This window comes from Equus przewalskii, chromosome 21 (genome assembly GCF_037783145.1).
Source record: "Equus przewalskii isolate Varuska chromosome 21, EquPr2, whole genome shotgun sequence".
NCBI classification, from domain to species: Eukaryota; Metazoa; Chordata; class Mammalia; order Perissodactyla; family Equidae; genus Equus; species Equus przewalskii.
This window is the reverse complement of record NC_091851.1, coordinates 49,405,592-49,433,096: the sequence shown is the minus strand read 5'-3', so window position 1 is coordinate 49,433,096 and position 27,505 is coordinate 49,405,592. Positions and strand designations below refer to the sequence as shown.

The following is a 27,505-nucleotide window of genomic DNA, read 5'->3' as shown; positions in this document are numbered from 1 at the left end:
CCCCAGTGAGCGTGGCTGCACGTCCTCCCAGAGGGGCCCAGGGAAGGAGACGCGTGCTGTGTCGCAGGGCGTCCCTCGTTCCTGGTCGGTGTGAGGGCCGGCGAGTGTGGGGGCCGCTGTGGGGGGCAGGGGGCTTTGCCTTGTTTCTGGCTCCGACCTCCAGCTGCTCAGGCTGGTTGTTAATGGTGAGCTTTTCCAGGGCCAAGCCTTTTGTTATTGCGATACTTGGGGTGCCCGTTGGGCCCACACCCCAGCAGACGTGGCTCGTGGTTGGAGAATCGAGGAGAAGACAATACTTTAGGGACGTGATGTTTGACAGTGTCAGCTCCGCGGTGCAGGGCGCGCTGGGGGTCCCCGAGCCCCTGACTCTGCCTCGTCTGCTCAGGGTAGGCCGCTCACGGCAAGTTCGCAGAAGAAAGTGGTAGTAGTTGCAGATGTTTGAATTAAGAGAACCATTAAATATGTGAGCACTGCTCAGGCAGTAGCAACAGCCCGTATGGAGAGATCCTTTCTGGATGGCTCTGGAAGCTTCTAGAACAACAGAGTCCTTATTTCATGGGTCTAATGACAGTGACTTGGCTACTAAATCCACAGGTGGTTTTATCACTAGGTCATCACCCTTTGACTGCTTTTTCCGTTAGAGAACTTTTGTCCTTTTTATTTTGAGTCCTTCAACTTGATTCTTTTACTCTGTGAGTTGTCCGCAGTGGGCCAGCATCCTACCTGTTAATGGTCATTGTTTGCTGAATACAACCTGTTCAAAATATCGTTTGTGGCTCAAAACATGGCCCTGTTTTACCAGTTGTGTTGTGGGTGTGCATTGATCTGGGTGGGCCCTTGAAAAACGCCCTGAGGACACAGGAAGCCGTGATTTCAGGGAACAAACGAGGACGCAGCAGCCCTGTGGGTGCAGGAGGGTGAGTGCCACTGGCCGTCACTCCAGCCGCACCACAACCTGAACCACAAGAGCATCGTCCTACTTGTCAGCTGGCGGCCCTCGACACTGTTGTTGACAGAGTGGAGGGTTCTCCCCAGCCGTCGTGGCGGTGCTGTCCTGCCTCACGGGAGGGACGTGCGAAGTCCCCTCAGGCTCTTCACGGGAGGGCGGACTCGTGAGAGCCTGGGGCGAGGTGGGTGGGGTGCTCCACGCTGGGCCTTCCTGTCCTGCTGGCTGCCCGGATGTCCGGGGCGTGGGGGACGCGAGTGGAGATGGCTAGGGCTGCTTTTGTTTTGATTGCACTGTAAAGACTATTTCCTTATGGGTTTAAAAATGAATCAAGGACCTTTCCCTGCTTCTGGACTGATGCTGGAACTTCAGACAGTTTCCCGTGAAAGGGTGTTTGGTGGAGACACTGCCACACTTTCAGGTAAAAAGCCAAGTTGACATACCTTGCAGTGCTTTCCAGAATCATTGCTCCCATCCACGTCCTGACCGGCCGGCCCTGCTTAGCTTCTGAGATCACACGAGCTGGGCGTGCTCAGGGTGGTGTGGCCGTGACCGAAGATGGTTCTGCTCGCTGCGGGGACGTGTGCTCTGCCTTTGTGCGACATATCCAACTGTCTGCGCAGAACCTCTGTGCTATCGTGCTTCCGGGAGAGGCCCCACCCAGGCAGTCGCAGGCGGAGACCCCTGGCGTTTGGGGTTGGCGAGCTGATAAAGTGCCCACACACCCACCTCCAGCGAGACCCGGCCTCCACTGGCAGCTCTGCTCACCGTGGAACATCCAGGACGGCGCTTCCGGAGCCTCTGAAAGCCGCCAGCTGGCGTCCGTCCACGTGGTGAGACCGGTTTCCTGTGTTCCCAGGGCCTGGCTCCAGCCCGAGTCACTCGTGGGGGGACGCCGATAGCAGAGGGAAGCGGCTCCCTCCGGCCCCTCTACCCTCCTCCACTAGAGCCGGTGGCCTGCTCTGGTGACTCGCCAGCCCGAGCCCAGGGAGACCCCACCCCCTGGCCCAGGTAAGACCAGAGAGCGGCCGACATCCCGGGCAGCCAACCAGCCGCCGGTCCCACACACCAGTCCCATTGGACCCAGTGCCCTACAGCTCAAGCTCAGGGCGGGAATGAGCCTCTGTAGTGTCAGCTGCTCTCCACGCCCTGTTCCCAGCCAGGAAACAGAGCCTGCGTCATGGGGACGAAGTGTCAGCGTGTGCAGTAATAATTGCTTCTCTCCCTTAGCAATGTGTTACATGAAATTAAATTGGTTTTTATATCTAAATTAAAATGTTTTTGAGGAGTTGTTTTCCCTCACGTAAAGACGTTCGACTCATATAGCAGTGGGTTAAAGACACCAGTTTCTCGAGATCAGTGGTGCTGACCCGGCTTAAGCCGGTCCTGCCGATGGCGGTTCTGACCATTGCCATTCAGGGGCCCAGAGAAACCGGGGCCGGCTCCCTCCCTGCTCCTGAAGCCACGGGGTGTTTATGTGAGGACAGGTCTGTTAGGCTCGTTTGTCTCCCCGAAGAAAAATAAATCTTTCAGAAGAGCTTGACCACATATTCTGGATTTTGACATCAGTACAGTTCCCAGGTGGTCTGTCCTGGCAGGATGGTTTGGGGGCGTTGGTGTTCTGTTAATGTGGGTTTTCTTTTGAATGTCTGCTCGCTGAGGATTAATTGTAGCCTTCCTTTCCAGACACATGACAGTTGTCCTTGTGGTGGCTGGACAGGCACCTGGTGAGTAGGAGGCAGCGGAACGTGTCTGCTCTAAGTCTGCTCGATTTCACCGCGTCCTGATGGCCTGTAACCTGTCTGTCTCTCGTTCTAGATCGACGCCTCTCGAGACCTGGAGACCTGGGCTCAGTGGTGAGGCCTCTTCTGGAGTTGGCCCCAGCTGATGCCCGGGTGGGTTTCTGTGGGGATTGCTTGCCCGTCCAGGATGTCCAGTCCTTCTTCCAGCACGCTGTGCAGCCAGCGCTCCTCCCACAGGCCTGGATGAACTTCCCGAGAGCCCCTGGGGGGCCCAAAGCTGTACCCTGAAGTCAGCTGTGGAGCCACGAGGAGAATGTCCCCGTGGACTCAGACGCCTCCCTGCGCAGAGTGGCTTTGAGGCCGGACAGGCTGGAACAGGTGCCTTTGTCTGCTCAGCACTGGACGCTCACATGTGCCTCTCCTGCGGCCAGGCCTGGCATTCAGGTCCAGTGGCCACTGGGTGACCGCAAAGCCACGTCGGGGTGGGAGCAGCCTGCAGGGGCTGGGAGCAGGCATTGGTGTGTGCCTTTAAAGCTGTCACTCTCGCATCCTCTGCCAGCGGCCAGGTGAAGGCCCTGTGCCCAGCCTGTGTGCATGTGGGGCAGGTGCACCTCCCGCCTCTAGGCGACAGGGGCTGAGTTCACCGGGATGGTGTAGGACTGCTGACTTACGGGGGCAGAGCAGGAGTGGAGAGGCAGAAAAGCGCGCACCATCCATGGGGAGAGGAACCCAATCACTCTGACCCCATTACTTTCTAGAAAGATCCGAGGACGAAGCCCAGCCCCCACTTCCTTGCTCTGTGCATCACACGGCGTCTCTCTCCAAGTGTGAAGGTGACGGTGTTGACGGAGAATTACCAAAACTGCTTCTTTTCAGAAAGAGCGCCTTGCGTTTGCTTGTCCACCTCCGTTGGATGTACGGGGTCCGCATCTGCCTGCTCACGCGGAGCAGGTGGTCGTGGACGTGGTCGGTGCTGGGGCCTGGCGGACACTCACCTTTTGCCTAGCAGCAGCTGGGCTCCGGAAGGAAGCAGGTGCCCCTGTCGCCAGGTTCTGGGACAATGGGAGCCGCGCCCTCCAGCAGGGCATGGATGGGTCTCTGGAGAGAGGAGCTTCCCCATCAGTCTGATGCCCATCCCCGCCGACTGTGACGGTGGCCGGGGCGTGGTCCATGTGTGGCCCAGCAGCCTCTGCCTGCCCCGCTCCTTGGCCTTATCTTCATTAAATGAGTTCTGAAGACGGAGAAAGGCTGGGTTTTCAGAGAGGCTTAGGACATTGCTGTCAAGGTGCCCCCTGCCCCAGGCGGGCGGCGTCTCCAGGCCGGTTGGTGCGTGTTGCCCGTCTGCGAGGTCAGCTGCCTCGTGGGTTTATGTCAGTGCCCGTTTGTGTTTGAACGTCATTTCTAGAGAAAAGGAAGCTCTCCCTTTTTTTTCTGTTGGTCACAATGGGATCTCTCGGGGATTATAGATCCAAACCTGGACACACTGTGGCAAAAGGAACACAGGCAACTGCCTGACTTCAAGGTTCTTGCGTGTGTAGGTTCTGAGTTAGCCGGGCTGGGGCGCGAGGCTGCGTGGCTGCTTTTCCTTCATTTGGTCCTCGAGGGGTTCTTTCTGGGCTGGATGGAGTGTGGACCAGGCACAGGAGGCCTGCGTTCTGGGGAGTGTCTCTGTGCTGTCGTGCTGAAGGGCTGTGGTCCATTTCCTCAAACAGGTAGAGGATGTCAGACAGTTACCGTAGTACCCGAAAGAAATAGGTTTGTTCACGGCAGCGTTATTGACAGTAGCCAAGATGTGGGAATGACCTAAGTGTCTGTGATGGATTATGGATAAAGGAGGTGTGGTGTATACCGACAGAATGTTACTCGGCCAAGAAAAAGGATGACATCCGAACATTTACACCAACATGGATGGACCTCGGGGGCCTGTGCTAAGTGAGATGAGTCAGACAGAGAAGGACAAATTCCAAGTGATCATTTATATGTGGATCTAAAAAGCAAGGAAACCGAGCTCAGACACAGAACAGACTGGTGGTTGCAGAGGCAGGCGTGGGGGTGGGAGAAATGGGTCAATTGTTGGTTTGGTTTTTTTAGTTTAAATAAATTGAATTTCTTTTGAAAACAAATGAAAAATAAAGAAATGCTCCTAAAAAAGAAATAGGTTTGTGGTAGATGGCAAAATGATAAAGGATGTAAGAAACATTTTTAGGATAGATAGCCACCCAATTTTGTTCTTACATTTAACATCATGTCCCTTAAAACTATATAGTCATCCGACATAGGAAATTTTCAGCAGATTCATTTAGGTATTGTATCTCTTATATTTAATTGAATTTCTCATTGAAATACTGTGTCTCAGGGATTAATTTCAAAGAGTTTTTTAAAAATTTTATTGATATGTAACATTAATCTTTTTTTCTTTTCTTTTTTTTTTTTTGAGGAAGATTAGCTCTGCGCTAACTACTGACAGTTCTCCTCTTTTTTGCTGAGGAAGCCTGGCCCTGAGCTAACATCCATGCCCATCTTCCTCTACTTTTTTTTTTTGTTTTATATGTGGGATGCCTACCACAGCATGGCGTGCCAAGCGGTGCCATGTCCACACCCGGGATCCGAACTGGCGAACCCCGGGCCGCCGAGAAGCAGAACATGTGAACTTAACCGCTGCGCCACCGGGCTGGCCCCACATTAATCTTTCTTGAACACAGAGAATTGCAATAATAAAAGGGTGGTTCTTTATTTAGGTCTATTTACTGCCACAAAACTTGCTCCATGTCTAAAAATTCATTTTGGACTTCTCATCGTATCTACCATTTTCACAAAATGTGAATAGGTGCCCTCACAAACGTGGGTGTCAGTCATGTGCTGTAGGGGTGTGTGTAGAAATGACGCCTTGTGCTCACTTGGGGATGTTCACGTACCGATTTAAACTGCATTTAAAATGTATAGTACAGTATTGATCATTGTCAGTTTGCCAGTTGCACATAACTTACGTGCTAAGGAAAAGGCATTAATTTGTTTCAAAGAAAATATTTTGCAGAAAACTTTTTGAACTTCCAGCTTCAACCATGACTAGCTTGTCTTGGGCTTACCCTCCAGGCAAAAACTATTTGAAACAGTGGCAAAAAGCCGCCAAACCCGCATATACACATATCCTGGAGAGCAGCTGGTGCAGGTGGGACATGAAGGACCATGGTCCTTGAGAGAAGAGAAGAACACAAAATGACCTGTACTTTCACCCTGGATTTTCTCTGTCATGTTTCTCAAACATTGGAGTGGGAAACAGAGGCCGAGCAGGGAGCAGCAGTGTTATGTGCCAGGGAGATGGACGTTGCCCTTCAGGGCAGCCCAGGTAGCTGGGACTTGAGAAGCAAATCCCTAAAAAAGCAAGAAGCCACAGAGAATGAGCTCCCAAGTTGGCTTACAAAACCCTTCACCTTCCAAGCTCATCACAGAGCAACATCCCAAGAACCCAGCTGACCATACCCTGGGAGGCTGCGGTGCGAGGTGGGGAGGTGCAGCCATGGAGCGCTGCGATGGGGCGGCCAAGCCCAGGCGAGGTCGAGGAGACCGGGGACACCCTGGGCCTCCAGTTGAGACCCCAGAAGGGCCACACCCTGAAGTGAGAGTCACTCCCTGGGAATGAAACCAAGACTGATTTGGACCAGCCCCAAGAAAAGCTGGAATGAAGCTCCACAGGGTCAAGGTAGTCCTCCTGAATCTGTCTGCTTGACAGAAGGAAAACAATGATAAAAACAACCTTAATTGTCTTTAGAAATACTGACATTGCGTGCAGTGTCTCTGCTGTTTCATTCACATGTGGCATTTAATAGAAAGTGACAGTGTCTGCTAAGTAACAGAGCCAAATGAAGAAAGCCCACCAGGTCAGATATTGTAGTTCTCAGACAGGGACTTGAAGATATTGATGACACATTCAAGGAAATGGTGAATGAAATGGATTAAAAGATGGAGAATTTCAAGAGAACTGGAATCTATAAAAAAAGAGTCAAGTGACCATTCTGGAGCTGAAAATACAATATTTGAAATTAAGAATTCATTAGATAGTGCAATAATGGCCTGGATACAATATAAGATAAGGTTAGTGAACTGGAAGGCAGAGCAATGAAAAATATCCATGCTGAAGCTCAGAGAAAAAGAATGGGAAGAAAGCAGAGACACATGGAAGATAGTGAAAATGTTTAATTTATGTGTCATTGGAGTTTCAGAGAAGAGAGGAGAAAAAAATGGAACAGAAGTAATATCCAAAGAGACAGCAGGTGAGAATTTTCCAAAACGGTTGAAAGACATCAGTCTACAGATTCAAGAAGCCCAGTGAACCCGAAGAAGAATGAATACCAAATAGCAACAACAGAAAACAACATCTGGGCACATTGTGGTCACACTGTTGAAAACCAAAGACAGAAAGAAAAATCTTAAAAGCAGCTGGAGAAAAAGAACATTCCTTTCAGAGGAATAAGACTGATGGCTGACTTTTCAGCAGAAACTACAGAAGCCAGATGACAACGAACGACATCTCAGAAGAGCTGCAGAAAGAGCTGCCAACTTCGAAGTCTGTACCCAGCAAAAACATTCTTCGTGCATCAAGGCCGTATGAAGACCCTTTCATGCAGACAAACAGGACAGAGAGAATTCCTTGCCAGCTGACAAGAAGTATGAAAAACCAGCCGTCGGGCTGAAGAAGAATTTTCCCAGACAGAAGAGACTGAAGAAGCACCAGGGTGGGTAACGTTGCAAGTCAGGAAAGGATCTGGATGGTTTAAAGCAACACTGGTCATTTCTGTGGGTTTTTAACAGAAAAAGGAGTGTAATGCATGATGCTGCCAGCACAAAGGTGGGAGGGGAGGCGAGATTGTTGCACAGCTCCTGCATTCTTTGTGAGGTCACGTGAATAGTGACCAAAATAGTAAAGGACAGCTCACAGGCTCATGAAGAGAAAAGTGGAATCAGACTTGATTAGTTTGAAAGAAGGCGAGTGAGGAGGCATACAGGAACGAAACACGTGCAGGACAGAAAGAAGACAAGCAGCAGGACGGTGGCCTACACCAGCTGCATCCGTCCTCTCTTGTGACATGTGCACGGAGCAACCAATATAAAGAAAACGTTTCCAGCCTGCTCTTTAGAAAAGTTTGCTGTTTGTAGGTGACATACTTTATAGGTAAGAACACAGAGAGGTTTAAGGTAAAAAAGACAAACCAGGGAAACACTAAAGAAAGTCGTTAATATTAATGTCACACAGTCGACTTCCAGAAGTGTTGCTCAGGAGGGACACTGCATAATGACGGAAGAGGCAGTTCAGTAGGAAATGTCACAATGCAGAATGTGCATGCTCAGCTTTGAGGTGAATGCAGTAGAAGTGGACAGCACTGAAAGGAGAGAGACAAGCGCACAGTTAGACCTGGGGATGTTTAACACATCTCCTCAGTCATTGATAGAATAGCAGACAGAATATTAGAATGAGGACAGAGAAGATTTGAACACAGTTTTCAAATGTTAAGTTAACCTTGAATTCCTGGAATAAATCCATCTATTCATGAGGTACTATTATTAATTTTTTGTGTGTGTGAGGAAGATTGGTCCTGAGTTAACATTTGTGCCCATCTTCTTCTGTTTTGCATGTGGGATGCCGCCACAGCATGGCTTGACAAGCAGTGCTAGGTCGGCATCCGGGACCCAAACCTGTGAATGCTGGGCCACGAAGCAGAGCACATGAACTTAACCACTACGCCACCAGGCCGGCCCCATATTTGTTTTTTATATCATTGAATTCAACTTGCTATTTGTTTAGGAGTTTTGCCTCTGTGGTCGGAGGGGTTGGCTGATAACACAATTAACCAATTTGAACATTACACCAAACAAGCGCACAGGAAGCGTTTACAGAATAGACCAATCGGGGCTGTAACTCAGGTCTCAACAAATACCAAAGGACTGAAATCATAGTGTGTTCTCTGACCTCAGTGAAATTAAACTTATAAAATCGGTAACAGGAAGATACTAGAATATCCCCAAGTGTTAGGACATCACACAACGTACTGTTAAATGACCCTTGACTGGAAGAGCAGGTCACAGTGGGGATTATATCTTTAACTGAATGACATTGAAAACACAGCATATCAGAACTTGCAGGATACGCATAAGCGGTGTTAAAGGGGAATTTATGGCTCTAGTAGCATTTACTAGAAAAGAAGGAAGGCTCTAACTTTGAGGGTCAAGAAGTGAGGGAAAAAACAGCAAGTTAAACCCAAAGAAAGCAAGAGGAGTAAATAAAGAGTAGATGTCAATGACATAGAAAGTAGACGTACAACAGAAAAATGAACAAAGCCGAATAGCAGTGTGTTGAAAAGATTAATGAAACTAATAAACTCTTATCAAAAGTGATCAATAAAAATAGAGGAAAGTGCCAATTTTCAATGAAAGCTGTTAAAAAGAGATCATTCCTGGGGCCGGCCCCCTGGCTGAGTGGTTGGGTTTGCTCACTCTGCTGCGGCAGCCTGGGGTTTCACCGGTTCGGATCCTGGGTGCGGACATGGCGCCTTGTCGGGCCATGTTGGGGCGGCGTCCCACATGCCACAACTGGAAGGACCCACAACTAAAAATATACAACTATGTGCTGGGGGATTTGAGGAGAGGAAAAAAAAAAAAGCTTGGCAACAGTTGTTAGCTCAGGTGCCGATCTTTAAAAAAAAAAAGATCATTCCTAAGATCCTGCAGAGATTAGAACAATAGAAAGAGAATATTATGAATGACTTCATGCTGATACTTGTGACAAGTTGGAGGAAATGGGCAAATTCCTTGAAAACACAATACCCAATATACCAAAACTGAAGCACAAAGGAGGCCCAGCATGGCACGCGGTCGGCCAGGAGGCAGGGGAGTGAGGGAAGACGGGGCGAGAGCCTGGAAGGGACAGCTGAGGCAGAGTGAGCGGGCTTGGACTGGCTTGTTTGAACAGTCTCGGCTGCTCCGAGGCACAGGGGCCGGCCCTGGCTGTCTGGTCCCAGGGTGGTTAGGGCAGTTAGTGACTCAGAGTGGAGGACTGCATGGTAGAGGGGGTGGGTGCAGGAAAGTTATGTGTTACCTTGGAATTGGCCTGTCCCGGGCTGGGCCGTCCCCCCAGGGTCAGCAAGGCCCCAGATGTCCACGCCTCAGAATGCAGACAGCAAGAGGCCTGTTCTCGGCAGACAGCCCAGGCCATCTGGAAGAGGAAGAGCGTGGAGGACAGGTGTCAGCTGGTAGCAAGACGCACGGAGCTGCAGTAGCTGGCGGGGCAGACTGGCTCAGACTGTGGCGCCTGACGTGGGAGGTGGCCCTGGGGTTCCGTGGCGGATGGTCTTCTCGGTGGTTCTGCCTGCACTGGAGGTCCTCAGGAGGGTGAACATGAATCTTGACTCCAACCTCACGCAAAGCACAAAAATTAATTTAGGATGGACCCTAAGCCTAAGTGTAAAGGCACAAGGTTTCCTAGAAGACGACGTGGGAGAAAGGCATCATGATCACGGTGGTGGGCAAACGTGTCTCAAGCAGTTCAGGAAGAGCTCTAATAATAGAAGTTTGGTAAAGTGGGCTTCATTAAAATTACTAATTTCCTCACTAAAAGACACCATTAGGAGAGTGAAAGGCCAGTCACAGACTAGGGAAAATGTTGGCAATAAACATATCTGACAAAGCACTCATACTCAGCATACATAAAACTAGGAAAACCAAGGGAAAAGCCCACTTAGTAAATAATCAAAAGACTTGAACGCACTTCACAGGAGAAGACGTCCAAATGACCCCCGTTTGGGCTCAGTGCTGCCGTCGTTGCGAAGTGCAGATTCAAGTCACGTTGTGGCGTTTGCACTCCCACCCCTGACGGAGGTGGACGGGACCCGCCGCAGTGCTGTGTCTCGGGGAGATGCAGAGCAGCTGGAGTGCTCATGCACGGCTGGTGGGAACACAAATTGGTGCAGCCACTGTGGGGCTCTGCTCGGCCCTGTCTGCTGAAACCAAACATACGAATACACCGTGGCCCAGAAACTCCTCTCTTCGGTGTACGTCCAACAGAAACGAGAGCCTTGTCTACCAGAAGACGTGCGTGAGAGCCACGTGGGTACCACTGCCTGCCAGGTCCGGTGCACATCAGCCGTGGGACAGGCACTGGTCCTGCAGTCATGCCGCGGATGCAACAGCAAACGAGAGTGCGCCACTGCTCCAGCAGCTGTGTGGGGGCGCTTGCAGACCATGCCGAGTGAACAGAGCCGAACTGAGTGTGAGATCCCACATGTGCAGATACAGCAAATGATGGTGACCAAGGGCAGAGTGGTCACTGCTCAGGGGATGTTGACCAGGAGGGGCCGGGGGCCTCCCATGTGCTGCGAGTGTGCAGCGTCCTGACTGAGGTGGGGGCAGGTGGGTCCTGCATGGGTGCAGATCCACTCCACCGTACACTGAAGGAGTGTGCACTTCGCATTAGGTTAAAGCCTTTTGAAGATAATTTGGATGCATCATAGCTTCACTATCTTCTAACAGAATAGGTGACAGCCTAATAAATTGTAGATAGAGAAACAAAGTATGGCACACGTTTGGATCCATTTCTGAAATTCACTTGAAGGAAGAACAAAAACCTGGGATGGTCTCGTGGTGCAAGACTCGCGTGCCCTTCTGGAGAAGCCCCGTCGCACCCCTGCCACCTGCCAGTCCTGTTTGATTGACTGGTGGTCTCTGGAGTCTTCGATGTGGTCATGAAGTGTTTCTGGACTGTCCGCTTGTATGGTGGATGTTCATGACAGGTCCGGTTCTCCTGCAGTGTGCGGGGGGGCAGACAGGATGGAGGACCCGTGGCCGCGAAGAGCCCAGGTCACGTGTGGTGCCGGGAGACCTCGGGAGGGCTGTGCGCCTCCCGTGGCGGTGGGGCCACTTGTTAGGCCGCACTCCCGAGCAGTGTTCCTGTTGATACGTTTCTGTAAAGTTGTAGCCGGATGTTTCTGAGCTTCATGTTTTCCATAATCCAGTGCCAGCTGCTCAAACCCTGATTCTTGGTTATTCGAGCTCATTGTTTGTCCTGGATACTCGATTCCAGGCCCAAGGGCCCAGTTTCAGGGCAGATGAGTGGAGCGCCTCTGTTTCAATTTAATGATATTTGTGCCTTTTCATGTATTTCAGTTATTCCCTTGCCATGTGGGTTTTCTAGGCTTTATTAGTGCTTATAAGAGTGACACTCTATGATGTGGAGGATTTTTCTAAGATACATGGACCGGAAACCACAAGTTCTAGAAGTGTTGGCTTCTTAACAATAATATTTTGTATTCAGTGCTGTCGACTTGACTCCTACGACCCGGTGTCAGCAGAGGGCGCCCTGCCCGTCTTTCTGCACCATCCTCTCACCATCCTCTCCCCTTCCCACGCTCTATCAGACATGCTCTGCCTCTGTTCATACAGTTTTCGTGGCCAATTTTTTGGAAGTGGCTGGCCGGGTCCGTCTGTCTAGTCTGGAGACTCTGCCGAAAGCCGGAAGCTGTCCACCTGGGTGACCCTGCTAGTGTTTGACATCCGGTGGCAGAGCTTCAACATCACAGCCACACGCAGCCACCACAGTGTGACAACCGACAGACGGGGCTGCGGTTCCCTGACCGGGCCAGGAGCCCGGGCCACGGTGGCGAGAGCGCCGCGTCCTAACCACCAGACCCTCAGGGCTGGCCAGTGTGAAGTTATTTTAATCAAAGTAGCTGATGAAAGTGTCCTTCGGAGATCACAGTACTGTTCACTGAGTGTAGTGGACTTCCGGGTGCCCCCACCCGAAGATAAGTCCATGTCCTCATCCCTGGGACCTGTGACTGTGCCCCTATTTGGAAAAAGGATCTTTGCAGATGAAATCAAGGCTCTCGAGATGAGATCGTCCTGGAATATCAAAGTTGGCCGTAAATCCCATGGCAAGTGTCCTTGTAAGAGACAGAAGAGAAGACGCAGACACAGAGGAGGAGCCTGTGAAGAGGGAGCAGAGGCTGGAGTGATGCCGCCGCAAGGCCAGGAACACCTAGGGCCCCGGGAGCTGTGAGGCAGGAAGGACCCGGTTCTAGGGCCTCCGCAGGGAGCTCGTCCCTTCCCACACCTGAGGACTCCTGCCCCCACAACTGTGAGAGGACAGATTTCTGTTACTTTAAGCCACTAGTTTGTGGTAATTCATTATGGCAGCGACAGGAAGTTAATACATTAAGAAAACACCAAAAGGTATCATCACAGAGTAACTTCAGAAAGTGTGTTTTCAGTGGACCGTCTGCAGCCGCATGTGTCGTGCCCAGCTTAGGCGGGAGGGTCACTAAGGGTGAGTCATTCTCATGTCTGTGCATTCTTAATTGTTTTCCTAGGGAAAAAATACAGCACTTCTGTATGGAGAAAAGTATTTTTTTTAACATGTAGGTCTGAATTGTTAAATACAGAAGACTAGAATATATAATTCAAAATGTTAATTTTCATGTTTATAGCAGAATGGAAACCATGAATAAATACATTCCAAAAAAGTTGTTTTAAGTAAAATAACCTGAAAGCTCCCTCCTTGTCCTCCACCTCCACCTCATAGCAGGTGGCCTGATGGCTCTTTTTGTTGGTAATAGAAAATTGGACTCATCGTGTGGAGGAGACCCTGTGGCCGTGTGGTAGAGGGTGACAGCAGGGCAGGTCCAGGCTGACCTGGCGCTGGGATGGGAGGCTGAGTAAAGAAGAGCGTGAGGTTTTCCTCCTCTGGAGCTGCCAGGTGTGATGGGTGCGGCCGGCTGGGCAGACGTCCCCCAGGCCTCGTGGCCGCATGCCACGTGCTCGTGTCTGCGGCTCTGAGCTTCCTGTGCTCTCGGGCCGTTGGGAGGGCCAAGGGAGTGTGGCCGAGGGAGCAGCCAGTGGGAGAGCAGTTCCACATGTCCCGCTTCTCAGAATTTACCTTTAAGAGCTGATAGATGGAGGCAAATATTCGTTGTAGGAACTTCACTGAGGCATCATTCACAAGGGTGGAAACATGGAAACAGTTTAAATATCCAACCACAAGCTCTCCGTTTAATAAATTATGGGATATTCAAACATTTAAGAACATAAAAGTTAAAATTACAACATGAAAAGCGGTCACAGTGGTAAGTGGAGGATGTTCTATGTAACTGCGTACGTTATAATTTCAATTCTGTAATTTAAAAAATTAGGGGCCAGCCCTGTGGCCGAGGGGTTAAGTTTGCGCGCTCCGCTTCATCGGCCCAGGCTTTCTCTGGTTCGGATCCTGGGCATGGACGTGGCACTGCTGGTCAGGCCACCTTGAGGCAGCATCCCACATGCCACAACTAGAAGGACCCACAACTAAGAATATACAACTGTGCATTGGGGGGATTAGGGGAGAAAAAGCAGAAAAGAAAAAAAAAAAGGAATATTGGCAACAGTTGTTAGCTCAGGTGCCAATCTTTCAAAAAAAAAATTATATGTTTATGCACAGAAAAGAGACTCGAAAGACAGACGTTAAAGTGTCCACGGGCACCATGTGTGATGGGGCCGGGAGGCTTTCTCGTCTCCTGAGTGCCTTCCAGGTTCTCCACAGGGTTCTGGTTTTAGCCTCTTGACCAAGCTGTGCCTCCCTCCCGCCCCCAGCTCCCAGCCACACACACACAGACACACACACACAGACACACACACAGACACACACAGACACAGACACACACACACACACACAGAGACACACACACAGAGACACAGGGACACACACACACACACAGACACACACACAGACACACACACACAGACACACAGACACACACACACACACACACACACAGGACACAGACACACACACACACACAGACACACACACACAGACACACACAGCACACACACACACACAGAGACACAGGGACACACACACACACACGCGCGCGCACGCCCAGAGTAGAAGCACCTAAAGCCTTTACTTCCTAGAATCCTTTAGAATTCTGAGAGACTTGGTGAGCTCTGTCCTCAGGCGTGGTGGGGAATCCCTTTTATGTGCGTAAAAGCTGTGAGGTGAGCAGGCAGCCGGGCTCTGGGGAGTGGCTGTGAGCTTGGTGAAGTCCACACAGCCCAGTCCTGGCCGTGATAGCCTCACCCTGGTGAAGTTGTCTGGCCAAGTGTGGACACAGGTCACCCCAGGAGGCGTGTCCCTGGTGTGGATTGACTGTCCAGGGGGTCGGGGAGACCCCAGAGTTGAGAGCCCCTGGCGCAGGAGTCTGGACGCAGTTTGTGGCGGATCTCACAGATGGTCTCACTGGAAAATAAGAAATAATCTGGGTCGGGGGCCGGCCCCGTGGCCGAGTGGTTAAGTTCGCGCACTCCACTTCAGCGGCCCAGGGTTTTGCTGGTTCGGATCCTGGGTGCGGACGTGGCACCACTCATCAGACCATGTTGAGGCGGCGTCTCACATAGCACAACCAAAAGGTCCTACAGCTAAAAAATATATACAACTCTGTACTCGGGGGATTTGGGGGAGAAAAGGCAGGAAAAAAAAAGATTGGCAACAGTTGTTAGCTCGGGTGCCAATCTTAAAAAAAAAAAAAAAAAAGAATCTGGGTTGCTTGATTGTTTAGACACCTTTTGAGGGTTCTTGAGAGAAGATACATGGCTTATTTAGGACGCAACATGAAATGTTCCGCTCAGTGTTTTCCCTGAATTTAACCAGCATGTGTCAGGAACGGAGGTGCGGGAGCGAGGACCAACTCCACATGCACCCGGCACCTGGGCGTCCGGGCCTGTGAGCTCGGTGTTCCTGCTCTGCACCGTCCCGCTGGCGCCACTTCCATGACGATGTGGCCGTGGCTGGGGTCTGAGCCACAGAACGGAGTCGGGGGCCCCTGGGGCAGGCTTCATGGGGATGGTGATGAGGGGTCCCTGCTGTTGTGTGACGCAGCAGGTGGCCCATGGCTAGGGGGACAGAGCTCGACTAAACTGTCTGGTCCTTATTCCAGCAGACTGGCCAGTTCCCTCCAGCGAGAGGGCCCAGGGCTTTCCTCTCCTCCCCACACCCTGTAACTCTGTGGCGTTTGTTTTCTTACCTGCCTTCCTTGCAGGGCCTCCAGGGGCAGCTGTGACCGTGGCCAGGGCCTGCCACGCATGGCCATTTGCTGTGTTCTGAGGGCGTGGAGAGAGGCGGCTCTGGCCTGGCCAGGTGTGCCCCTCCTGCTGGTGTTTGTTCTGGCAGCCTGCCTCTGACCAGGTCCAGTGTTTCTGACTACCGGGACCTGTGTCCTGTCTTCCAGGTGCTTGTGCCGATACACAGCCTGCAGAGTGCCCCCTGTACCCCTCCAGGTTGTGGGGTGGCGTGAGGGCCCAGCAGCTGCATCCAGACCCTGAAGGACAGTGTCTGTCACCTGGGCCCCTCACGCGGTAGGACTCAGCTGCCCCCAGCAATCCTGGTGAAGTCTAGGATGACTGACCCCAGGGCCTTTTGGGTTCTAGGTACTGGATGAGTGCCCTGCAGGCTCCAGACGGGGTGCCCGTGGTGTCTGTGAGTGCTCAGTGCAAAGGGTGCCCCTTGGGGTGAGCTGTCCCAGGGGCCAGTGGGGCCCTGCACAGTGAGGCTCACACCACGGGACCCAAACCCCCGACCGCCACCGAGAGACTACCTGGAATGTGGGACAAGACGCCTCCAAGGGTGTGGCCGAATCCTGATGTGCAATGTGGCTGCAGCCATGAGGCCCAGCTGGCCACAGGGGTGACCACTCGGGGGCCCGTGGCATCGTCCTTGAACTGTGGAAGGGAGGGAACTTGGTGGACGAGCCACGCCTCACAGAGGCCGCTCCCCACTCTCGTGGTGCGTTTGGGGCTGAGCCGGCCTCGCACGCGCTGTGGCTCACGGTGTGGCAGGCTGTACCTCTGCCTGGGCATCCACGGGCCCGGCGCTGGCGTGTGGGTGGTTGGCTGGGGCAGCTGAGTGCCACCGGCTCCTGGGCACTGTTGGTCTGTGGCTGTGGGCAGAGCTGCAGGTTCGGGTGCTCTCTGGTCTCACCTGTTTTCTACTTGTGTTTTTCTGTTGTGATTCTGTGTGTGGCCGTCACTGTGTTTTAGAGGCTGGTGTGTACACTGGGCTGTCTGAGGAAATGTACTCTCTTAAAAAGGGGAAGCGGTGGCCTCTGGCCTTGGCCCAGGCCTGTCCGGTCCTCTGACACCAAACCTCACAAGCAAAGCCCTTTGCTCTGGTTGCTGCTGGCCGCGGTGGGCGGCCTGCACAGGGCCTCGCGGTGACTCCTGTCCGCTCTCTTTCAGTCAACGAGTTCACGGTGATCAGGAAGAAGTTCAAGTGCCCCTACTGCAGCTTCTCGGCCATGCACCAGTGCATCCTCAAGCGACACATGCGCTCGCACACCGGCGAGCGGCCCTACCCCTGCGAGATCTGCGGGAAGAAGTTCACGCGGCGCGAGCACATGAAGCGGCACACGCTGGTGAGCGCGGGCAGGGGGCATGGGTCAGCGTGGGGTCAGAGCTGGGTCATCGCAGGGTCAGTGTGGGGTCCGTATCACAGGGACGGCACAGGGCTCAGCCGGGGTCAGCACAGGGCTCACTGGTGTGGGGGGAGTTGGCATGGGGTTAGTATGGGGCTAACACAGAGGTCAGCATGGGGTCCTCATGGGGTCGGCCAGGGCACGCTCTGCACTGGGCTGAGGTGTCCAGGCACGTGGGATGGGGGCATGAGGTGTCCAGAATGCCCTGGAAGCCCTGAAGTGGAGTCCACTCTGTGGTGGGAAGACCCAGTGAGCAGGGGGAGCCGCCCCGACCCGTGTGTCCCTCTGCACAGGCTCCACCCCCCGGGTCTGGGTGCAGAAGGCAGGTGGGCCACATCACCCCCAGCCCCAGCTCTTGGGTTTCCCTCTGGGATCCCCTCTGCTCCAGTGTGGTCTTGGCAAGTACTTCCTCCTCTGCTGGGACCTCCCTCTCAGACCCCCGGTGCTACCATGAGGTCACTTCTCTGAGCTCCCGCCCTGCAGTCGCAGGGACCCCAGCCCTGCTCCCCACTGACCCTTGTTAGGTGTCTGATGGCCTGTCTCTCGCTCACAGTCATCAGGTGGCAGGAGAGATGGATGGACTTGCTTGGCCACCATGGGAAAGGTCATCCTTGAAACAGGGATACAGATTCGCCAAAAGAAAAACAGGGTGAGGGTCCCCCTTGGGTGGCTGAGATAAACCAGGAAGGCTGGGCAGCTCGGAGTCAAGGGGCTGGACTGTGGCCACATGTGGTGACAGAGCCCCTCTTGGACACACACTTGAGGTGGGATGCAGGGCCAAAGGGGGCTGGCTTGGTCTTGCAGTGGTTTAAGCAGGAGGCAGTGGAGGCCGCTCTGGGCTTGTAGCTGCCTGGCACCCTCAGCATGTGCTGTGGGGGCAGGGGACAGGACTTTGGGTGGTTTTATGAGTTTGGGAATCTCAGGAGTATTGGGAGTTGTCTGCGGGGTGTGCAGGCTTGGCCAGACCCCTGCAGCATGCTGACCTGCTGACCATCAGGAGCAGACCCACCAGGAGGTGTGGGAAGGTGAGACCAGCCAGGCCTGTCTGGAGCAGCCCTGTCGTGATGGCAAGGATGGCCTGGGCATGCCCGGGCACAACGGTGAAAGTCTGGGAGGGGCCAAGGCGAGACCCTCAGGCTTGGCCCCTGTCAGGGTGAGCCCCAAACGCCTGTCCATGCGCTGAGCAGAGCCCGCTGCCTGTCCCCCACCCGCATGTGAGGGGCCCTGTCTCGCCTTGGGGTGCCGTCCAGGTTCGGCTCTTGTTGGATCCTCCAGTCTGTTCTCTATATTGGGTAATCGTAGCTGGTCATTTGTTTTGCTTTTCCAGCCCAGTTGGGACCCTTATTTGGGGAGTTCCCTTGGGGTCAGGTCGAAAACCTGGAGGAAGAGACAGCCCTTGGAGTCGGGGCCTAGCCCAGCTGAACAAGAGATGCCCATGTCCCCCTGGCTGGCCCCATGGGCCCCAGCCTTTGAGTGTCCCCAGTAGCCACAGGAGGCAGGCCGTGGGCTTCCCGTTTCTCTTCATGTCTCCCATGCAGGGGGTCAAGCAGAGGAGGCAAGGGGAGCCCTGGGTGTGGAGAGGCAGGTCTGCGGAGCTGGGAGCACCAGCTCGACCACACGGTGACTTGAGAATGGCTTTTTCTCTAGTTGTCCATCAGCATCCCCTTAATCCAAGTAGGAAACCGTAGAGACTTATTTTACCAAATGACTGACAGAAATGTGGAGGGTATGTACGCCTGTGCCCCTTGTTTCTCTTCCAGGAGAATTGTATCTTGTTTGTTACACAAGTGCTGGAAAGTCGTTGCAACAGCGATGTGGGTAGCCGCATCTTTCTTTAGCAGAACTGTTCACTTTGGATGGGGCAGGATTTTTATCCTGGATTCATGGTTGGGCTACAGGAAGGGTCATAAATCCCTGAAGATGTTGTGACTACGTGGGAGGGCTTGCCTTTTTCTGAGGAGGGGATCGTACTTTCCCCTTTAATTTCTTGGGGGTCACTGAGCCCCAGTGCAGCAGGCAGCATCGAGGCATCACCTTGTTCCTGCCAGTGGCGGCAGAGCTGTCAGGGCTGGGTCTGGACTGTGGGTCTCTGGGCCTTGGTTGCCATGGCGCCTGCATCCTTCCTCTCTCTGCCTTCCATTTGCCTGTTCGGATGTATTCCCAGCCGTCTGGTCCTGACCAGAGGCTCCTGCGACTCCTGAGTCGCTGGCGGATGTCCTGGTGGCCCCTGGCTCCCTTGCCTGGGAGCCCCAGGCCTCAGGGGCCTCAGCAGCAGCCCCACTGCCCAGCCTCGCTCTGCCTGCTCACCCAGCGCACTGTCACTGTCCCTGCTGCTTGGCCTGGAGTTTTTGTTCTTTTGTGTGTGTGTGGGGTAGGGAGGGGTCAAGGAAACCCTGGGTTTAAAATATAGCAAACAAAAAAGACCCAGCAAGGGTCCCCGGGACCGAGTCATTTGAGTTCCATTTCTAGAGTCAGAACCTGTGGGGCAGCACCTGGCAACAAATGGCTGAGCAGTGGGTCTTCACGGTGCAGGGTTTTCAGAGGGATGCGGCTGGGAGGACGCAAGTTCATCCGGGTCTGTGGGACCCGTCCCGCACTGACCGCCCCTCCCCCTGCACTGACTGTCCGTCCCCTGCAGGTCCACAGCAAGGACAAGAAGTACGTTTGCAAGCTGTGCAGTCGTGTGTTCATGTCGGCCGCCAGCGTGGGCATCAAGCACGGGTCCCGCCGCCACGGCGTGTGTGCCGACTGCGCGGGCCGTGGTGTGGCTGGAGCCCTGGACGGTGGTGGCGCCGAGGGCTCCCCCGAGCTGTTCACAGGTGACGGGCCCTACCTGGAGGACACCGAGGACCCACGTGGGGAGGCCGAGGAGGAGCTGGGTGAGGATGAGGACGACGTGGGCCTGGCCCCCGAGGACGCGCTGCTGGGGGATGACAAGGATGACGAGGACTCGCCACGGGGACCCCGCAGCCCGTCTGGGGGTCCCGACAAGGACTTCGCCTGGATCTCCTAGGCCCCCCACTGTGTGTGCATCCTCAGGGGTCCTCACTCGCCTGACAGGGCCATGCTGACCCCCCACAGCCCCTCCTCTGGGTCCCTTCTATTTTGCTCCGGCCCCCAGACTCACACAGAAGCCAGCCCTGTGGGCTCAGAGGCAGGTGCAACCCCAGCTCCCGGGGGGGCCCTGGGACCCAACATGAAGTGGGCGTGCAGGGTGCGTTTGAGCACAGGGAGGGCGTGTGCTCCCACAGTCCCAGGGACAGATAGGGGTCCCTGGCAGGTGCATGTGGGTGGTGTATCAGAGGAGCCCGTGTGGCCCGCCTGGCCTCTGGACGCAGGGAGGCCCAGTGGCCAGTTCAGGGCCAGCGCTGGTTGGGGTCACGAGTGCGGCCCCCGAGCGCAGCCTCCGAGGCCACAGGTCCAAGAGACGTTGAGGAGAGTTTGCTATACCCGAGTCCTGGCGTCCAGTGCTCGAGTCCACCCTCCTCCCTCCCTTCTGCCCTCCCCTCCATCCCCCCTTCTCAGCAGCCTGGTCACTGCCTGTGGCCACTGCTGCTTCCTGCCCTCGTGGCTCTGCCCCGTTGTGCAGCCTGCAGAATTCAGGCCTGTGTACAGAAAGCCACGGCCCACCTGCCTCGGGACTTTGGTGCTCTACACAAAACAGCTGCAGAGGCCCCTGCTGCAGCCGAGCGCTCCCAGGTGCTATCTTCGGGGGGAGGCGGCAGCGTGGGGACTGAAGCACCCGCTCCTCCCAGGCAGGGCTCCGTGCTCCCACTGCAGGCCACTTGGGGTCCCTTTGGGGGGCCTCGGCTCTTTGTTCTGTGTGCACTTCCTTGGAGAGCCGGGGGCTGGCCTTGTCCCCTCAGCTCTGCCGTCCCGTCGCGCCCAGGCCGCTCCTGCTGACCTCCTGGGTGCGCTTGCCTTTGTCGCTGCTAACACTGGAGGTGGTATTCAACTGCCGCGTGCTGCTCACTCCCTGGCGGGTAACCAAACTTCTTGAGTAGAGACTTTGAGGTAGTTACATAGTTACTTTGTTTGGCATTATTTTTCTCACTTGAGGAAACAGAGTCGTCATTCTTTCGGCTTGTTGTCACGTCCCCCTGCTGTCTTTTTGGACGAGCCCACGACCCACTCGCCCTCTTTTTTCTGCCAGTGGGCCAGCATCACCCTGTGAGGATGCCCCTCACTGCTGTCCGCCTCCTTGTTAAGGCCATCCCTGATGACACTCCTTACTAAGACATTCCGTCTCCTTCTCCCACCCTGCCCACTCGGCGCGAGGACCCCCTCAGGATGCTGAGCTGGGGCCTCACTGGAGAGACAGCCTTTCATTTTCTCTTTTTCCACAGACTGTGAGCCAAATGGCTTTTACCAAGTTTTTCATTGTGTCACATCTACTCTCTCTGGGTGGAAAAAGGGAAATCCCACAAAACAAACCCTAACTTAGGTTCCGCTGGTGGCCTGGCGCACATGCCCCCAGTAGCACGCGGGGTGCCAGCCTCCCTGGCTGCCTGTGTGCACGCACGGCCGGTGCTGTCCTTGAAGCCTGCGCCTGGGGAGAAGCCACAGCTTTGTTTTTATTACGATCAGCCGCTGTTTCTCTTGGTGAGAAGGCGGTGCTCTTGACAGAGCTGTCGTCTGGCTTGCCTGCACCCACATCTCTCAGCCGGGGAGGCTGTGAGCACCTCAGCACTGGTGGCTTCAGAGAAAAGCCCGCGATCCTCCCCAACTCCCTCGGGGGCAGGGCGGACTGCAGGCTGCTTCTGCTGAGGCCAGTGCAGGGCGGAGGATCGGAAGGGGGCTCGGGGACATACTTCCCTTTCTGCCTTCCCCAGGGGGCCCGCCCGGCAGGGCTCAGAACTGTGTCCCCTCCCACTTTCTAAGCCCTTTTGTAAACAGACTGACTTTCTTATAAAATGCATTTGGAAACCAGACCTTTGTTACCAACAAGTGTCTCTGGATTTTTTACCGGTCCCACCTCTCAGGCTGCCCTGCCCACGTCCCGGCCACCTCTTCCTCCGCACTCAGGACATCCTGCTCTTTGTGACCAACGCGCTCCCGCTCTGCACTGCCCTCACTGGCCTTTTTAGGGGTTCGCTGTCAGTGCCACAGGGCGTTTTCCTCCTTAAAACCAATACTGTACTGAAAACCAAGGGTCCCGTGTCCTGTCCCACAGGTTCCCCAGGCGTCTGCTGTGTGGCAGGTTCATTATTCTCGTGTGCGGTTTCTGATCGGAGAGTGTTGGATTTCAGAGATGGAGATGAACACATCACCTCTCGGGAGGCGTGGAGGAAAAAGACGCGTAATGAGGCTTTTTTTTATGTGACTGATCTTTTTTTTTTAATCAATGTTGAAACTAATAAATATTTTTTTACGAAGAGGAAAAACTGTGTAGATTACATTTCACATTTTGTACTTTTCCGTTTATGTCTGCCTGTATTTTGGTGTTGGCAACGCCACAAATGGAACAGTCACTTGGGTGGTGAGTTCTTGGGGTGGGGGTGGGGCAAGGAAACCACGACTTTCGTGTCAAGCTCTGGATCCTGACCAGGTTGTATGTTTGACTCTGGGTCTGGGGAGCAGTCACAACACTGCCAGGACTCAAGAGGGACCTTTATTTACTCAAGAGACACAGCTACTGCTTCCAACTTTGCACATCTTGCTTTTTAAAAAAGAAAACTCTGAGAAAATGCAAAAACTGGAACTTTTTGCAATATTATGAAAGATAATCTTATTTTTGCTCATTCTGTGACATGTGCACCTCTTAAGAAAGCCATACTGAATGGTGGTGGTTTTAATTTTTTAGATCCTCTGTTGTGTTTTGTATGCAGCCCTTTTAGAACTCTGTGTGGTGAGGGTGCTGTATGTGCTTTTCTTAAATATTTATTTTTTCAACATGCTTTCAACCTGTCAACAAAAACAAAACAGACAAAAAAGGGGCAGTGTTTGAAGATTGTTGATTTTTTCTGGGGATAAGCTATATTATATCGACTTTATATTAATTGTTATAAACCTGTGTTTGTACTGGAGATGTGTTTAACATTTGGGGGAGAAGGTTTTCGTATTGGTTGGTGGGAAATCACAGCTCTGCTGTCTGCTTCTCTGTAGCCATAGGACAGGTCATCAGTACTTTCTCTAGTGGTCTTGCGGTTTCTCGTCGGCCTGGGCACGCTCTGGGCCTGCCTGTGGGTTTCCTTTCTGTGATGGGGTTAGCTTAGACATTCTTGCAAAGTGATCACTTTCAATAAATTCGGAAATTGCTGCTCAAGCAGACGCCTTCTGTGTTTCAGTGTCCCCTCCTCTGGCCTCACCCTGGGTAGAGGTGGCCAGAGAGTGACCCCCAGCCCTTTGTGGCCTGATGCCGGCCTCCCTGGCCCACCTGCCCACCACCCTACCTGTGGCAGGCCCCTACTTCCATGCCCTTCCCCCCCAGGAGGCAGACCCAGCTTCTGGAAAAAACTCAAATCTTTAATTTTTCTCCTCGCCTGGTGGAGCCCAGACGCGAGACACCTGAGCTTTGAAAACGCGGCACAAACGTAGAGCCATCAGGTTAAGTGCGGGCAGGGGAGGCCTTCCCTGATACCCCTCAAAGTGCATCAAGGACCGGACCCCGTGTGGCCCAGAAGCCAGGCCCTTCAGCACCCTGACAAGTCCACCAGCTGAGAGGCGGGGAGGGTGGGCCCCCTCCCAAGGGTCCTGGGGCCAAGGGGGCAGCCGTGGGGTTTGGCTTTAGTGCAAAAGGCTGGTTTCTTCAGAGGCACTTTGAGTGATGGGACCCCCCTCCACCTCTGGGGCTCCAGGGTCACCGGCTACCCCCTACATTAAAAAGTAGACTCTGCGGCTAGGAGAGGCCCCTGGCTGGGGGGTGGGTAGCTTATTTTCCCCTTTAAAAAGCCCTGCCGGGTGGCGGGCAGTGGCACCAGGGTGGTGGGCTCAGTCCAGGAAGCGCTGGCACGCCTTCTTCCAGCGGCAGGCCGTGCACCACAGGTCCCGGTGGTCCATGCCATACACTTTCCGGCACTTCTTGGCATCACCTCGGGGCTTCCTTGGGGGACACATGGGGGTCATGGGACGCTGTCAGGCCAGGACCCTCCCTGCCTGGCGCCTGCCCCAGTCCTCCACACACACGCACCTCGGGTTGGCACCGAGCTTGGTGGGCAGGGCGGGCACGCAGGCCCTGACTGTGGTGGGTGGTGGCTCCAGGCGGACGGGTGCCAGGCAGCCCTGAAAGGAGACACAGCTGTGGCCTCACTTCCTTCTGGGGCGCCCTGAGCACCGACCCCAGCTGCTGCCTGTGGCTTCCCCCACCTGGTAGGCGTGGTCACGGTGCCACACGTGGGGGCGGGCCAGGGGCTCTGGCAGCTCTAGGCTAGGGAAGGCAGGTGGTGCGGAGGCTATGGGGGATGCTGGGCTCAGGCTGGCCAGCCCACGGGTCAGTGTGTCCACACCAGCGTCCAGCTCCGTGTAGTAAAAGTCCTCCTCGCCATCGCTCTGCTCCGCCTCCGCCTGCCGCCTGCTGGGGACATGGCGGGGGGGAGCTGAAGCGGTGGCCCGCCTGGCCCGCCCCCCCAACCTGCCAGCCCCACCGCACCCCAGGTGCACCAGGCGGATGTGTCTCTGCATCCCGGAGGCCGTGCTCAGCACCTTCCCACAGCGCTTCCACAGACACTGGAACAGCACCTGCGCCGAGCTCTGGGCGACAAGGGCCAGTGGTCAGGCTAGGCCACCCATGTGCATCCCATCCTGAGGGCTGCCCCCAGGCTCACCTTCCTCTTCCTCGGGGCAGGCTCCCCAAACAGGAAGTGGGCTGCCTCGAGGGGCAGCGGGGGCGATGGGGTGGACGGAGAGGACTGGTCGCTGGCCAGATCCCAGCCCCAGTCCCCACTGCTGCTGCTGCTGCAGCTGCCTGGCGGCCGCACCAGGACCTCCTTCCAGGGCTCCGCGCCAGCCTCTGTGGGGACACACCAGCGCTGGGGTCAGGACTGCAGCTCAGGCTCAGGCTGCTCTGCAGGAACTGCCAGCTGCAAGTCCCTTAACGCTGAGACTCCACCTGTCTCTCTGTTCACAGGTGAGCTCGGTGGGCAGAGCCTCCTGGAGAAGGCAAGTGACCAGGAGGAGCCGGCCCCAGCAGCAGGGGACTAGCCTCCCCAATACAGGGAAAGATAATCAGAGAAGTTCTCTGTGGAGAGATGCCTGCGAGATGGAGATGTGTGAACAGATCACAGGGCCCACAGGTCTGGGGCACTGTGGCTTGGCCTCTGTGAGCGGCACTGGGGTCCAGATGTCTGTTTTAGGCCTCAAGAGGTGTGTTTAGAAGGTGGTGTTCCAGGTGAGGGGGCTCTGCTTGCCCCACAGGGGCTCACCCACTGTAGGGTTCTGGAGAGACAGTGGTCCTGGGCCCTGCCCCAACCCCTACCCCATGCCAGGCTCTAAGTCTCACCTGTGCTGAAGGCTGCAGCTGGGGCCCCCAGCAGGAGGGGGCTGGTGGACAGGCTTGTGAGGGCTGCCGCAGCCATGACCTCGTCCAGCCTGGCTTTTCCTGGGGGGGTTCTGGAGGAGATGGGGGCGGGGCACGGGTGGGGCCCAGCAAGTACTCCAGGCCCCTCCCCTGACCCAGCATACACACACACGTGCAGGCCTGGGCACGTGTGTGTGTACCAGGCTCCCTCACTCCAGGAGCTGGGCGGGAGGCCCAGCTCCACCCCCAGCTCAGATTGCAGAGCCCCAAATCTCCAGGAACCACCAGGAACAGGGCCTGGGTTGGGGCCTACCCGAAGCCTGACTTCTCTGCTGCCTGGGCTTTGTTCCTCAGTGGCTCCTTCAGACCCTGGTGCTGGACAGGGGTCTGAGGCCCCACTGATGGGGCCAGGCCAGGCCCGGCCCCCCCCTCCCCATCACACATTAACCAGGGTTGCACAACAGCAGCTGTGGGCCTACCGCCAGGCTGGGAGGGCGGGAGCAGCCAGCAGCTAGCAGCAGCCAGGGGAGACGGGCTTGAAGCACACGCGGGTCCTGGGGCCCCAGGCGGCCAGGCCAGAGCCCGCCCCCGCCTGCGCAGCTAGCCCGGTATCCGGCACCCAGGCAGGTTTCACGGCCAGGCTGGGGAGATGGCGGTCAGAAGTCCAAGGATTCCTGGACAGTCGACCCCCTAGCCGGCCGCGCAGCCTCTTCTGCACAGAAACTGACAACAGCTCCCTCCCAGATCTGCTCTCTGGCCCCAGGATTTGTGGGAAACAAGGATATTAACATATTGACCATTTCTCCTCAACTTCTGGGCTGGAGAGCTGGAAGGAGCAGAAACCCAGTTGGGACCCTGACCCGCCCCTCACCGAGGCCCGCCGTGGGGGGATCGGGAGGCACGTGCCCGCGCCGCCCCCACCCCCGCATACACCGGCGCACGTGTGCGCACTGCACCGGCTCACCTCTGCGCTGGCACCGGGATGTGCGCCGACGGCGTCGGAGGCCCCGCCGCCCCCGCCCACGTCCCCGAGGCCCCTAGGTCCGCGGCCCGCGGCTCCGGCGCGAACTCCAAGCCTGCAAAGCCGCCGCCCCCGGGAAGGCCCTGTGGACCGGGCCAGCTCAGCGGGGGCGGCGGTCCGGAACCCCCTACCCCCGCCCAGGATCCGCTCGGTACGCCCCGCCCGCTGCGGCCAGCGCGGCCCCGGCCCCGCCCCCGGCCCCGCGCGGCGGGAAGCGCTCCCGGAGCCCGGCTTGGGCCCCCGGGCCCCACGGACACGCGCGGACCGGCGCGACTCCCCCCTGCCCCGCCCCGCCCCCGGAGTCCGAGCAGCCCCGACGCCATATTCGCGGCTGCAGCTCGGTCGGCCCCCCGCGCCCGGTACCTGCGGCGGCGCGGACACCGGCACGGGGGCGGCCGCGGGGTCCCGGCCTGCGGCGCGGGGCGGGGGGCGCCCGCAGCCTGGACCGGGCGCCGGCGGGCGCTCGGCCTCCATGGCCGGCCGGCCGGGCGCCAGGCTGCAGCGGCGAGGGCGGACGCTCGGACGCGGCCCCGGGCCGGGCCGGGCCGGGCTGGCCGGGCCGCGACCCCCGCCCTGGATCGGCCGCCGCCCGCGCCGCGCGGCCCGCAGGCTGCCGGCCGGCCCCGCCCCTCCGCGCGCCCCGCCCCGGCGCGCGCCCATTGGCCCGCGCGCGGTATCAACATTCCGAGGGGGCCCGGCCGGCCGCGCCCCGATTGGCCTGCGCCCCGCGGCCCCGCCCCTCCGGCCCCGCCCCGGGCGGCTGCTCCCGCGCGGCCGAGGAAGCGGCCGAGGAAGGGGCCCAGCCCCCCCGCCCGGCCGAGCCCGGTACCCGCGCGCCCCCGCGCCCCCGCC

General features: G+C 55.8%; 2 protein-coding genes across 4 annotated transcripts in view; one reads left to right on the top strand and one right to left on the bottom strand.

Annotated features, from left to right (window-relative positions):
• The window catches only part of ZBTB46 (zinc finger and BTB domain containing 46), a 71,143-nt gene extending 47,701 nt beyond the window's left edge, over positions 1 to 23,442 (top strand). For 2 of the 3 annotated variants that reach the window (XM_070588678.1, XM_070588679.1), the window contains exons 4-6: positions 16,942 to 17,117; positions 17,731 to 17,826; positions 19,816 to 23,442. In XM_070588678.1, coding sequence (XP_070444779.1) covers positions 16,942 to 17,117; positions 17,731 to 17,826; positions 19,816 to 20,190 — 647 coding nt within the window. In that variant the 3' untranslated portion in view covers positions 20,191 to 23,442. The remainder of the gene's footprint in view (positions 1 to 16,941; positions 17,118 to 17,730; positions 17,827 to 19,815) is intronic. The other variant, XM_070588680.1, reaches the window with a different exon arrangement.
• A 179-nt stretch (positions 23,443 to 23,621) lies between these two features.
• On the bottom strand, positions 23,622 to 27,328 carry SLC2A4RG (SLC2A4 regulator). Its single transcript, XM_070588688.1, has 8 exons — positions 27,017 to 27,328; positions 26,597 to 26,736; positions 25,615 to 25,724; positions 24,941 to 25,125; positions 24,766 to 24,866; positions 24,483 to 24,687; positions 24,307 to 24,398; positions 23,622 to 24,219 (listed from the first exon to the last, which is right to left on the bottom strand). The coding sequence occupies exons 1-8, from the start codon at positions 27,311 to 27,313 to the stop codon at positions 24,108 to 24,110; spliced, it is 1,242 nt and encodes a 413-aa protein (XP_070444789.1). The 5' UTR covers positions 27,314 to 27,328; the 3' UTR covers positions 23,622 to 24,107.
• Between the last annotated feature and the right edge of the window lie 177 nt (positions 27,329 to 27,505).